Source organism: Lutra lutra, chromosome 6 (assembly GCF_902655055.1).
Source record: "Lutra lutra chromosome 6, mLutLut1.2, whole genome shotgun sequence".
Taxonomy (NCBI): domain Eukaryota; kingdom Metazoa; phylum Chordata; class Mammalia; order Carnivora; family Mustelidae; genus Lutra; species Lutra lutra.
Genome location: NC_062283.1, coordinates 49,722,136 through 49,735,973, shown reverse-complemented (window position 1 = coordinate 49,735,973; position 13,838 = coordinate 49,722,136). Strand labels below are relative to the sequence as shown.

Below are 13,838 nucleotides of genomic sequence, written 5' to 3'. Positions count from 1 at the left end.
CCTAAGGGAATTAATTCTGTTAAAATAAAGAGTTGAAATTATTTATGACTCTAAGACCTTACCATTAGAGGAACGAAGAGAGAGGCCCCACAGCCCTTGCTCCCTGTTCACGTACACGGTAAACACAGGAAAATGATGATTTGAAGAAAAGCATTATCAACATGCAAACTATCAGTACGAAAGCCTTTGCTACTCTTCCAAAAGACTGGAAGTATTTAAGTTACCTCGTTTCAGCTTTATTAAGCAATGCCTCCCATCTACTATCCAAGAGACTCAGCTGTTTCAAAATCTTCACTTTATCTGCAGGCTCTGCTGTTGCAGCAATTTTTTCTCCTTCTCGTTTGATTACCTCCACTGTAGATTTGCGGTCATCCAACAATCTTTGGAGAAGCTTCAGACGGAACATTAAATACCAAGAGCAAAAGGGGTGGGGTGGGGTAAAGGAATAATTGTAATTGTAATTTGTATGGAGTCATATAAAAAAGAGGTAGGATTTTAAAAATAACTCATTTTGTTTGGTGATTCATTGCTATTGTGTCAGACACTGACTGCGGCTTTTCATAGCAGACAAAACTAATATCGATAAGACCATTAAGCCCATTCATTATTAATTTTTTAATATAAAATAATGGGGTAGAAGGTGCTGCTGAAGGGTAACTCCACAACACTGAAAGCACAAAATCCCCATTATTGTAACGAAATGGGAATACCATACACCTTCAACAATCACCTGTTTTACTGAGACAAGATAATAAGAAGTCATCACTGTCTTCAATACCTTTCCCCATGCTAAACAAACCATTCTAGACAGGGAAACAAGCTAGTGGGGCTAAAACTGGAGGCTCCTGCCTCTCTTTACTAGGTGGAACTAGCCCCTAAAATCCCTTCATGAGGCCAGAAACTAAAAAAGGGCCTCTAAATATCATTTCCAAAAGGAACAGAGGATGGAATAAGAAATCCCCAAAGCTAGCTAAATAAGACCAGCATTTCAGGACTTAGCAGCAGAATAAAATCCAATTTAATTCTAAGCAAACATTTCAAAAAGCCTAGGATGGAATGTTTGACAGAAGTAGCCAGAACTCAGGATTACCTTGCTCTAATCTAATCAGAACGATTATTTCATGAGCAAGTGCTAAGCACTGGGACTGTGTTAATAAAAGTGAGGAAGGCACAGGTATAAGAAAAGCTAAATACTTCTTCACTGCTTCCTTAATATGATCCTGACTGATAGTTAAGGATTAAAAAAATGCACAGTTACCTCTAGGTAAGAAGCTAAAAGAGTATCCTCTCCCTTTCACTTTGGGACCACCAAATCAGGCAGTAAGAAGAACACGTTTAAAAAAAGAAGGGAGAAACATGCAAACTCTCTTGATACAGGGTACAGTCATTATAAAATCAAGGTACAACAGGTGGTTAGGCAGTAAAGAGAAGTAATTAGATGGATTACTTCTGATAAACTTTAATAGCAAAGCCTCTAGCAATTAAGAAAGCAAAATCAATAAATACATTTTGTTGGCTAAACATAGTTCATTGACTTTGGGAGTGTAAGAAAGGTTTAATTAAATACTGAATGGGAGCAATTATATTATTGTATACAACATCATATTATACTTATTAAATATTAATAAGTATTTAACAATATTAAATATTAACATTATTACATCTTATATATTACATATATATTGTTTAAAAATCATGCAAATGCAATGTTTCCTGTTATGTTTCTGTAATCCTTATCTCTAAATCTATTTCTAATAGGTTAATTCCCAATACCCTAGAGTCTTCAAAGAATTTTTAAAGATAGTATTGAATGTCAAAACTAAATTAAACTTCTTTATCCATTCTCATCTTTTTAAAGTTCCATACAGGAAAAAAACCTTACCAACGTGCTGTGTGCTAGGCCCCTCCCATATGCAATTGTAAGTCATGGCTAACAAATTGTCTGAAAATGCACTAAATGCTTCCTAACTGACCACCACCCTCGGGAGCACAACATTTTTTTGCATGTTATCATCCCTTTAACAAGTGTGTCTTTCTTTCCAACTTGGTCTTGTACTGGTAGTGTCAAAACACACAACCACATATTCCTTGGCATATACGAATCAAATATTTGCTTCCTTAGCACATAGGCTGAGTCACAAAAAATATTTGTGACATAGGCTGAGTCACAAAAAATATTTAATCTATAAATAAGGAGTGAGACATACTGGCTTCCAGTTATGGAGTGAACAAGTTATGGGGATGAAAGGCACAGCATAGGGAATATAGTCAATAGTATTGTAACAGTGCCATAGGGTGACCGATGGGAGCTACAATTGTGGGGAACGTAGCATAACATGTAGACTTGTTGAATCACGCTATATTGTACATCTGAAATTAATGGAACTTTGGGTGTCAACTATACTTAAAAAAAAAAAAAAAGCCAATTTCAAATAGATCGATCTAATATATAAGGGAATGGAATTTCTGCCAAAGTCACCTTCTCAGTGAGTGAGGTTTACCTTAACTACCCTATTGGAAACCGCACACACACAACCCCAACTCCACCCCACCACTTCCTGCCTTCCTTCCTGGCTCTGGCATTTCCTAATTCTTATCTCCCACCCCTGCTTTATCACTTGCTAACTTATCACAATTTACTTACTTTTACTGTCTCTCCCTCTTCCTTCCCGCCCACTAAACCTTCCAACTCAATGAGGAGCTTTCCTCTTCAGCACCTGAAACAATGTCAGACCCATGCCAGATATCCAATTAATCCCTGTTGAATGACTGAAAACTAAGGTTTAGAGCACCAATAACCAGTCAACTAGAACATTTCGTTAATACAAAGAGAGTCACGAAGAAATGTTTTACTCTCCTTATGATATGACATGACGCATGACACAACAGTATCCCTGACTTACCTTCTGCTCTTGTATCTGGGCCTTCACCACCTTGAACTCGGCTGACGGGGGCTTCTGATTGGCCACCAGCTCCTCAGTGTCCAGCATCCAGCTGAGCAGGGACTCCAGGGCGTCCTGGAACCGCCCACAGTGCAGCAGGGCCTCCTGCAGCTGGGCTGCTCGCTGAGCCACCTGCAAAGTTGCCGTTGAATCAACTTGTTTCCATGAAAAATGAAATTGGCCCACCAGCCACCATGTTTCATGCTCATCTTCCCATCTGGTCACAGATTTTCTTTTTCTTGTCACTTAAAATCTGCCCAAAGCCTTGACAGTGGGCAGGACTGTGGTGGAAAGGAGTCAAAGTCTAGCAAGCCAAGCCAAGAAGAAAAGGTTTCCATTCCAAACAATAATGTAAAAGATGAAATCTTTGAGATTTTGGAGATACCAAACATAGTTATGATTAGCCATGAATAATTCGAGTACTATAAGGTTACTGAAACAATGCCTAATTCATTTTTATCAGTATACTTCTGATTCATTTTTTTATTTCCTACTTTTAGCTTTAGACAAAGCTAAAAAAAAAAATTGATAGTAGAGAGAAACAGATTTCCATTTTGCTAGGCAAAATACCTGTAAAGTATCTGATTAAATTCTGCCAACTCCAAGTCCTAGAGTCCTTTTTTTGACAAACCAGGGCCTTTGTATTCTAGTAAATGGAGTCTCTGTGTCCTACAGAGAGATATCCTATTGCCCTTCTCACAGATCTTTTCCTTCAGGACTGAAAAAGTAGTTGGCAAGATATTTCAAGTACCATGGAATACATTTACACCTGACACTACATTCCAACTGTGTTTGAAGGGCACTACAATACGAGTCAGGCTTTAAAGGATGATAAATGTACTTCTGAGATCAGGCAACAATTGCTTAAGATTTCAGAGCAGAGAAAACAGCAAGAACAAAAACCACCAGCACCAGACAAGCACAGCCATCCCACAGCAATGTTCTGGTGATTTACATCATGTGAAGGGCTGCCATTGTGTCTCAGCATTATCTCCTTAAGGTATCAGTGCATTATTTTCCAGGGTTTTCCCTCATGGATATTTAGAAAGAGGTGGGATCTACATCTCGTAAGTAAAATAATATTTAGAGTTAAAAGAGTCTACAGCGAGGGTGGCAAACCCTTTAGTCCAAGGCTGACAGAGAGACAGAGCTGCTTTTACCTGCACAGTGTGACCTATTACACAGTGGGGAGTTAGTTGCCAACATCTGAAAATTAGGTTTCATGAAAAAAGGAGAGATTTTCCAGGTTTCTTTGAAAGAAAGTAGACCATATGACAACAGTAAACCTAGAGTCTGTACACGCAATGATTTCCTGGAGGCTAAGAACCGACTGTACCTTTGAAGTGTGTGTGCTCCCTCAACACGAGCTCATGGATCATGGGCCCCCTGCCATCACACGGGCACGACAGGATCTCTGTCGAAGTCGAGAATGGCTGGAGGAGACCCAATTTCACCCAGCTAGCTTCTTTCATTTATGCTGCCCACGGACCACCTGCGAGCATCTGAGTTTGAGCCATCCAGTTTACAGCAATATAAAAAGGTGGGCATGTGTAGGGAAGCTTAGCTACTAAAAATATGATTAATCGTCACAACAAATGCTAGAGAATAATAGTCAACAGAAACCACAACGAAAAAGATGAAGAAATTACCTTCTTATTGAGAGTCTTCCAGCGGGCATTGACATCGTCCAGGTCATGCTCCAAACCCTGTGTGCTGGTGCTTTTAGCCGCACTCTGAATAAGGCCTTGACCTAACCAGTTTACGTCTTGCTGTTTAACCTGCAAAGGTTCAATCTCTTCTTTTTGGAATACCTGCAGTCAGAAGAGCAATCATTTACACAAATTATCTAACAACACCAAATACATCATTTGCTCAATTATCAGCTTTCCAGTATTAAAGGTAAAAATTGTTTTTGTCACTCCTCCTACATCACAGCTACCTTATGAGTAATGGTAAGAAACTAAGTACAAATTCATAATATTATCAAAACCACTCAAATTTTAAAGAATGATATTCTAAGTACCTTTAATCAGATTACCTCTAAAACCAAAAAAAAAGAGTTTATCTGTCCTCTCTCTATTGCTTCATTAGCATAACACTAGATAGTTTCTATCATTTTAGTTTTAAGTCTTTAACCCACTGAGTCACCCAGGTGCCCCAGAATTGTTTTTGTCACTCCTCCTACGTCACAGCTACCTTATGAGTAATGGTAAGAAACTAAACTAAGTACAAATTCATAATATTATCAAAACCACTCAAATTTTAAAGAATGATATTCTAAGTACCTTTAATCAGATTACCTCTAAAACCAAAAAAAGAGTTTATCTGTCCTCTCTCTATTGCTTCATTAGCATAACACTAGATAGTTTCTATCATTTTAGTTTTAAGTCTTGTAGAAAAAAGTATGGAAAATGTAAAAAAGGGAAAGGATAAGATGGGCCCCAAAAGAGCCTTACTAGGCTTTATGAGCTCCTCCAGGGACACCCGCTGTTAGCTGGCAAACGCTGAAGTTTGAGACTCAAATTGGAAGTGAAGGTAAAGAGCAAGGTGCTGAGAGGAGCCAAGAGGCCAATCTATAGCTTGCCAGCTGGGCCAAAATACAGAGCCAGGAAAAGAGAAGGGATGTTGGCAGGCATGGTAATAGAATGGGTCCCACCCTGCCCAGCCCCCTCCACACCTGTCAAGGTGCCGACGACCTTGCAAGAGCACGGAGCCCTCACCCTGCGATGTGCTCACACATTGTCTCTGGCACAGCAAGTCTGGGTACTCTCTGGTCACTGCATGCAACGCCAGCCATTTGCCAGAACTCTCCCCCCAACTCTCAGTCCCATCCAATTTATGGTCCCCGAATGCCTATAACTGGCAAAAAAATCTCATGAGCTAGCGTAAAATGCCAGTTCCACAAAAGCAGAAATTTCTGTTTTCCTTAAGTGGTTCTACATCCCGGAGCTACCACAGTACCTAGCATGTAATACGTACCCCATAATTATCTGCCGATGAGTATCAGTCCAGAAAAATTATATTTACATCTTGGCGTGGACGACATTAACCTCGCAAAGGGATTATGCTGATAATTATCAACTCTTTTTACAGAGATACAAATGTTTTAAATATAGGGCCTAATGGATGCCATAACAAAAATTAACGTAACCAAGGAAGGAAAGTTTCGCTAGATATTCAGACAAGACGAGGTTTGGGGTGTGGGTCATTATACTACAGGACACTATATATCAATAGTCCAAGTAAATGAACAATTAACAGACTATATGAAAACATTAAAAAGAAAAATAAATTAGGACTTAAAAAATTACAGACATCTTATGGAAAGTAATTTTTAAAGATGTAGAGGCTACAAGAGAAACTCTTCAAACTCTGGCCTGGGACAACAAGGTACTCAAGATAGTTCTGTGTTACTGCATGAATGAGTAAGTTTAGAAATAGCAAACAAATAAATGATCATTTCCCTTAAAAGTCTCCTCTCAGCTAAAAGCCCAAGTTTCTTCTTCTACATAAAATCCTTACAGACAATTTCCACACTGGCTCGTTGCTTCTATATAACAGTACAAAAATATAAACAGTCAATTACACATAACCAAAGAAATGAGAACACAAATCACTGAGAAAAAAAAATAAGCTTTCATAATTTTTTAAAAGGTTATTAAGTTACCTAATAAGTCAATACAAAGTTGCAGCAAGGTGGTGAAAACAGAAGTTGTTACTACCATTCTACTTCTTTTCCTTAAGATTTCTAGGAACTAACTGCTATGGATATGTTTTACTACTTACAGAAAAGAAGGGGGACTGGTAAGAAAACTGCTCCTTCATAATTCCAGGAATGTGCCAGGGAAAAATTCTACTCTCCCTTCTCAGATAACATTCAGGACAAAAAAATTTTAATATAATGTTCTAATAAATTGCCTTCACCTCTGATCTTGGTTTTAAAGAAATTAATTTTAGGGTTGCACATCAGAGTAGGTCTGGGTGAGTCTGGTAATTTTCTAAAGTGCTACAAAAAAAAAATGGGCTATGGGCTAAAAAAGAGAACTATATATTCCTAAGAGCTTAATTACTTTCTACAAATAAAGTGCAAAACCCTTTACATTAAAAAGTACTTTTAAAGCTTTTAACCTAGTATGCCATTTAACATGTGCCCAAGGAAAGGGTAACGCTGATGGGAGCAATTATTTCGTAGACTGGGAAGAGGACCTTTCCTGATACTGTCTAAATTCCTTATCTCTCAGTGGCAACAAATACCTAGGAAAAGAGACTTTCCCCCCTAATCTAACCCATAAGCACACAGACGCGAAGTTTAAAATAAAATAAAATTACCTCTGAGGCAAAGTTTACCAGAAGAGCTTAGTAAAAATACCAAAATAGCTGAACTTCAATCTGAGTGGGAAGAAAATAATCACAGGCTTGACAAACAACCCCTACTTAGGACAAGGCTGCACCCTTCACTTTCTTACCCCATTCACCGCTCACAAGAAGTTAGGAGCTTCTAATGACTGTAAAACACAGCACAACTTCTCTACTTCCACATTCAGAGCAACTGAGAGAAGATTTTCAGCACGTTTAAAATGTCCTTAATTTGAGCAGACTACTTCGCAGACCACAACAATAAAATACTATGTGTTTGTACCTTTGTGACGAGGCCTGTTCAACCTTAACAAATCCAAAATAACTCCCCTTAAATGGCAGTGTCTTAAATCACAATTTGTGGAAAAGCCTAAGAATGTTAACATAAACTCCCAGGGGTAGCATTCTAAATGCAGGGAACAGGTACTATGTCCACAATCAACAGGACTCTAACCAGCTGGGAATAATTATTCTTCTTATAAAAAAGGTCCTAATTAATTTGTTATAATGATAGATTTATCCCTACCTGGCATCTTGGAGGGTACTGGGCACATCCCCAAAATAAAAGACTGGATTTGAGCCTTACTAGAAACACTAGTGACCACTTTAAAACAGACCCACAAACTAGGGGTTGGCACTGCAGAATTTCACATTCCCATTAATTACCTGAACTGCCTGAAAGCCATTACAGACTGGGTCCAATAGTCCTGCCTGGGCCCTTGCTTTTCGGGGAGCTGCTTGCTTTCTTACTGGTGTGAACTTTGGGAACACTTCCTGTGGACCATCTCCGTCTCCTGGGCAGAAAGGGGTGCTTCCACTTCCTCTTTAGATGCTATGTTGGATTCTTCCAGATCGTATGGTGTCAACAGAGTCCCATTTTTTACTAAACTTGTGCCACCGCAACCTGTATCATTTCCCTCCAGATCTGTGAGAGAGAGATGTAAAACCTCAGAAGACTCTTCCACCAGTTCCCTACTTGGCGCTGTGACTGGAGATCCTCCTGGTCCGTATGTCTTCCCTTCCTCTCCAGGATTAGAAATACACTGGTTTTCTCCATCTCTTGGGGTCATTAAGGGATCACACTTAACCGCGCCCTCTTTCAAACCCTTCTGCAGGCAGCAATTTCCCCACGGATTTCCCTTTGACCTCTTACACATTTTGTTTCTTCTAGTGGAGAAACATCATGTAAAATCATTCTGAAATTTTCATCAGGGTGGGCGCTTCTACATGAAAGCAATGGGATTTTCTGTTCACTAATGGAATAAACAGAAAAGAATGGTCTGTATTGCTCTGCTATATGAATATCTTCAGCAGAAGACAAGCTTCTAATTCGTGACTGGTCTTCAGTTAAAATGCCCTGTTTTTCTTCCCTCTCTGCTGGAGGGCTACATAACCCAGAGTCATCCTCCTCCGACGTTAGAGAATTAGTACCCCACCTGCACTTGCTGTCCTTGGTAACGACATCTGACATATCAGTAGGTTCAACAAAAGAGCTTTCACTTTTGTTTGCATAATCCATAAAATTGGCCGGGACAAACATACGCCAGGACCGTCTATGTTCTTTCTTTTCTGCATGGGATTTGGCTTTGGGTAATCCTGTGGTTCGAACGATATCACTATTTAGTTTGAGCGCATCAAAGATCATCTTTTCATCTAGTTTGTTAGCTTCACGACCTCTCAGCTCAAATACACTGGAAGAAGCAAGGGCACCGTTAGAGCATAAAGAACTAACATCCAGTGTTCTGTGACTGTAGGGTAAAGTCCGATCTGTAAAATGCCTGGAAGACAGGCTACCCTTTGAACCAGAGTCTATCTGTTCATTTAGTCTGACAGTGTCATAGATTGACCGCTGTGGGACATAACAGTCTTCGATATTTAGGTCCTCTTCTTCTTCACCTTTCCCTACACATGGGGGATTCTGACGTAAACAGTCTGGTCTGCTGAGTGGCTTCCCCATTTTGTAGATAGTTAAAACAAATATTGCAGCTCTTGACACAGAAAATAAGAAAGAAGGTAAAGCATCTTTCAAAAAAGTGTACTTCCGACCAGAGTTATAAAATGTCCTCAGCATAAAGACATATGCTCAAATAATAACAGGTTGTGATCTATGAGGTGTTAAGGTCATCATCATCAGTGCATCACTCTAAATGCAACTATCCTTTTACCTGGTTCTTTTTGAAATGAGTCTAAAAAATAAAGTGCATCAAGAACACAGAACAGAAATCTCCTTCCTCCCCCTTCCCCAGTTCCCCAAGTTCCCTAATACACACTCCAAAACACAGAACAAAACAAAACAAAACAAACACACACTTAACAGTGGCTCAATCAAAACATTCCATTATCAGTCCGTTTCCCTTTTTAGTCTAATTTTGCATCTGAGATTTCCAGGTTAAAATTTCCAAATGAGCAAGCATTTTTAACAGGCTGAATGTTAATATCCGCAGAACTCTGTTTAACTGTAATCCACTTAAGGATGGCTTGCAAAACTTCATCTCCTTTATAAATAAACCATGCTTCAGAAACTTAAAAGACAAACACAGGGGCCATGTATTTTTCAGATCAAGGCACAAATCAAATCTTCAGAGAAAAATAAGTTGTCTAATGCTGTTACGAAAGTTAAAATCTTCTTTTACTTTTTTTGGGTGTAGCTATAAATAATCTTGATTCAAAAGGCAGTTTTTCTTCCCATATTAAGCTTCTTCGAGGCTACCCAAAAGAAAAAAAAATAGACTTTTGGACAGCCAAGCCAGGACAATCCATCAACCGTTTAAAGTAAACAGTAAGCAAGGTGTACTATAAACTCCCCTTTACAAAAAAAAAAAAAAAAAAAAAAGCCATTTCCAAAGAGTCTTATCTGATCTTCCTTAAGGCTTATTCCACCTGAGGAAACTGCGGCAGAGAAGAGCTCCGGGTTTCCTCTAAGGCACAAGCAGCGCAATTCACACTCAGCTGAAAACCGAGACTACTCTAGCCTTTGAAACTGACCCACTGTGGCCGCGGTTTGGTTTTCATTTTAGCTACAGCTGGAGAGAGGCAGAGGTGGCCGGTGGGGGAGGCAGAGAGACAAGGAACTCCAGCAGGGACGTCCTGCGCTCTCCCCAACTCCTCCGGGCAGTGCGGTCCCCGGCAGGCATCCTCCCGAGCCAGGGCGCCGCCAGCAACGCCCTCTCTCTTCCGGCAGCCCCGGCTAGTCCCTTCTCTGAGCCACGCTCCCGGCCGGCAGCTCCAGCGCTTCGCTGCTACGCCCTCCCGCGACTTAACTTCGCAGTCATCTTTTTCTTTGACTCCTGGCCTCCTCTCGGGAGCCGGCTTGCTGTTTCAGGGGGAGGTACCTAGAGGCCGGGAGGCTGCAGTCCAACAGCTTGGTGGTGACATCAGTGTCCATCAGACCCGCTCCCGGCACCGGGGAGAGGGGCAGTTCCGGTTCAGAGATCCCCGAAATCCCACCAACTACGTGGTTCAACTTGGGGAGGGATCCGAAGGCTTGCAGAGGTAGAGCCTGACTCCAGGGACTCCCTGAGGAAAGCCTTTGGTGAACGCCCGTAGCCGTGCTCATTTGAATATTAAATGGAGGGGGAAAGGGCTACTCAGGTCCCTACCCTCCAGATGAAACCACACCCTCAAACCACACCTCAGGCGCTGCCGTTGCAGACTCTGTTTCAGTAGCATTTGCAATGCAAAGTGCGGACCACTTTGAGTCCGTGGGTGAATCATTGCTTTTTAAAGCCCAAGTTCAAGTCTGACTGTTCTCCAGAGTAAATTATTCCTGTGGGCACAGCCCTGAGCGCTGCTGACATGAATATCGGTAGTTACTAATAACCACACAGGCCCCTGGAGCTTAAAGCAAGGCCCAGGCAAAGATCAAGGGCAGCCAGTGACTGGATATTTAATAAACAAAATCACATCCGCAGATGGTTATCGATGGAACACTCTTTAAAAACACTGAAAATAAATTCAGCAAGACAAACCTTAACCTTTGCAGGAAAAATTAATAATTTTGTTTAGATAAATAAAATCTATCCATTTTTTATTTTATGAAATAAGCAACACTATTAGAGTAGCAGACAGACCTACAAATTAAGGCGGATTGTTTTTTTCTCAATCTCACAAAATAATCATTTGAACGTAAACAAAACTGTGTTGACCCAAAGAAGGCAGTTATGGTAAAAACAAACAAACAAACAAACAAACAAAAAAAAAAACCAAGAATAAGAATAATAACCTTATATACATTCTCTGGTAATTTTACAGAAAAGATGTGGCTGGGAACTTTTGTACTTTTAGTGAGAAAACATTATTCCAAAATTATTCTTATAAACTTAAGAACTGAACCTTTAAAAAAAAAACAAACCTTATTTCTAACCAGAACTCTATAGGTAATAACACCCATTCAACAATTATTTGATGCAATTCAGTATGTGGCCACCATTAAGTTGGGAAAAGAAAAATATATACATATATAGCCATCTATAAAGAAAAATGTGGGGGCGCCTGGGTGGCTCAGTGGATTAAGCCGCTGCCTTCGGCTCAGGTCATGATCTCAGGGTCCTGGGATCGAGTCCCGCATCGGGCTCTCTGCTCAGCAGGGTGCCTGCTTCCCTCTCTCTCTCTCTCTCTGCCTGCCTCTCCATCTACTTGTGATCTCTCTCTGTCAAATAAATAAATAAAATCTTTAAAAAAATGTGTATAAAAGTACCTATTAATATCACAGTATCAATGCCCATTTTTCATAGTCAAGTAGTGAAATATTTCAATAAGCCCTTGATCTTCTGGTGCTTGAGCACAGAGGTTGTTCTGGGGCACTAATAGTAAGAAAAAGAAAAAAGTGCACACAGTTACCATGTTTGAATAGTAGACTGGGCACTAGACTGAGAATTATGAGAGACCAAGGGTTTTATTCCCAACTGCCCCCATCCTGATATGTTTAAGACTGAAAAGTACTTATTCATGGCAATATTAATATTCAAGTTTCCGTGAATATGGATGAGTACCTTTCCCTAAACATCCTGAGATTCTCATAGAACTTTTCATAAGAATGGCCCTTATTCTCCTTAGAATCTTACTCTGAATCATTATCACAATATTATTTGGGCTTTATGCAAACCTAAGAAGAGCAACATGTAACTTTCACATTTGAGGTGGATAGTGTATTTTTAAAATTAAAATTTTAAACTACATATATAATTCACTTATAAATTCAAGCATTCATAAAAAAAGTACTATCTACCAAACACCACAGTAAGCACTGGCAAAACACTGGTGCAAAGAGATTCAGTACCACTGTCCTTATACAACTTAGAGTACAGAGGAGAATATGGGTGAGAAAATGGGCACAATACACAGTCTGGAACTAAGGAGTGTTAAGGAAAAATGCCCTCTGGTGATTATGTTTAAGTATATGCCATTTATTTAATAACTGAATTCCTATTTTATTAAACTAATTTCAACTAAGTCTACAAATGATAATCCTAATAATTCTGATTCAGGTTAAAATCTGAGCTATTGATATTATATTAGTATTTATGATAATTATAGTGTGTGTATATATGTATGTATGTATACATGATGCATGTATGTATATATCTTTGTTACTTAAAATCACATTCCAGGGGTGCCTGCGTGGCTTAGTCAGTTAAGCATGCGATTCTTGATTTCAGTTCAGGTCACGGTCTCAGAGTTGTGACTTTGAGTCCAGTGTCTGGCTCCATGCTGAATGTGGAGCCTAAGATTCTCTCTCTCCCTCTCCCTCTGCCCCTCCCCACCCTCAAAAAAAAAAAAAAAAAAAAAAAAAATCACACTCCAAAGGTGTATCTGGATAACTAAAGAACTCATACATTTTTAGAGCAAAACTAGACTGGTTTATCTTCCCTTCCCAAATTTTATTTATAAAGCTACTTTAAATGTTATAGTCTCTAATGTTAATAAAATCAAGATATATTATATAATATATAATAAAGATATGTTAAACTGTTAAATATTAATCATTATATCTAGACCTCTCACATTTTCATAATACACATGAATAAAATGAGCAAAGTTCTTCTGAAAAACAGTCAACCCTATTATTTCATACATACAGAAATCAAAATGTTAAATGTTCCCAAAATGTGACTTTGCTTACTTGATGTTGCCTACTAGGTATTCGTGAGCTAAAGTATCTCCTAAAGGCAGATGATTTTGGAAAAGTAAACAAATTCTAACTGCATAATAGCAAACTAGTACAACTTTCTCATTTTCTATTTCTAAAGTGAAATTAAGTCATTGAAAAATAAAGTTCTTCAAAAGTGTTACCACCAAGTGCAACAATCCATTTCATAGAAAAGCTAAAGGCTACTTTTACCAACTAAAACATGCAGTTTTTAGGTCTGAAGGATTGGTAATATTGAGAAAGTCAATGTACAGTAAGCAGAGAATGTGTATTATCCACGAAAACGGACAAGAGTATTTTCCTGGCCCAACAGCTAGCTACTGAAATCTGGATCAGAAGCCAAAAAAGAGATATATGGTTTGTGGGGGAGGGGAGAATATGGTCTGCTATGA

General features: G+C 39.3%; 2 protein-coding genes across 2 annotated transcripts in view; both read right to left on the bottom strand.

The window, feature by feature from the left end:
* Positions 1-13,838, bottom strand: part of DST (dystonin) — a 487,169-nt gene that overhangs the window by 72,730 nt on the left and 400,601 nt on the right. Inside the window, 3 exon segments of the mRNA XM_047733080.1 lie at positions 225-391; positions 2,904-3,074; positions 4,592-4,753. Coding sequence (XP_047589036.1) covers positions 225-391; positions 2,904-3,074; positions 4,592-4,753 — 500 coding nt within the window.
* LOC125102200 (uncharacterized) lies at positions 8,276-10,811 on the bottom strand. The gene has a single exon (XM_047733081.1). It carries the CDS (start codon positions 9,367-9,369, stop codon positions 8,398-8,400), a length of 972 nt encoding a protein of 323 aa, XP_047589037.1. The 5' UTR covers positions 9,370-10,811; the 3' UTR covers positions 8,276-8,397.

What these genes read in the sequence shown, in the direction of transcription:
- LOC125102200 (XM_047733081.1), bottom strand. Translation starts at nt 9,369, where the DNA reads ATGCTGAGGACATTTTATAACTCTGGTCGGAAGTACACTTTTTTGAAA.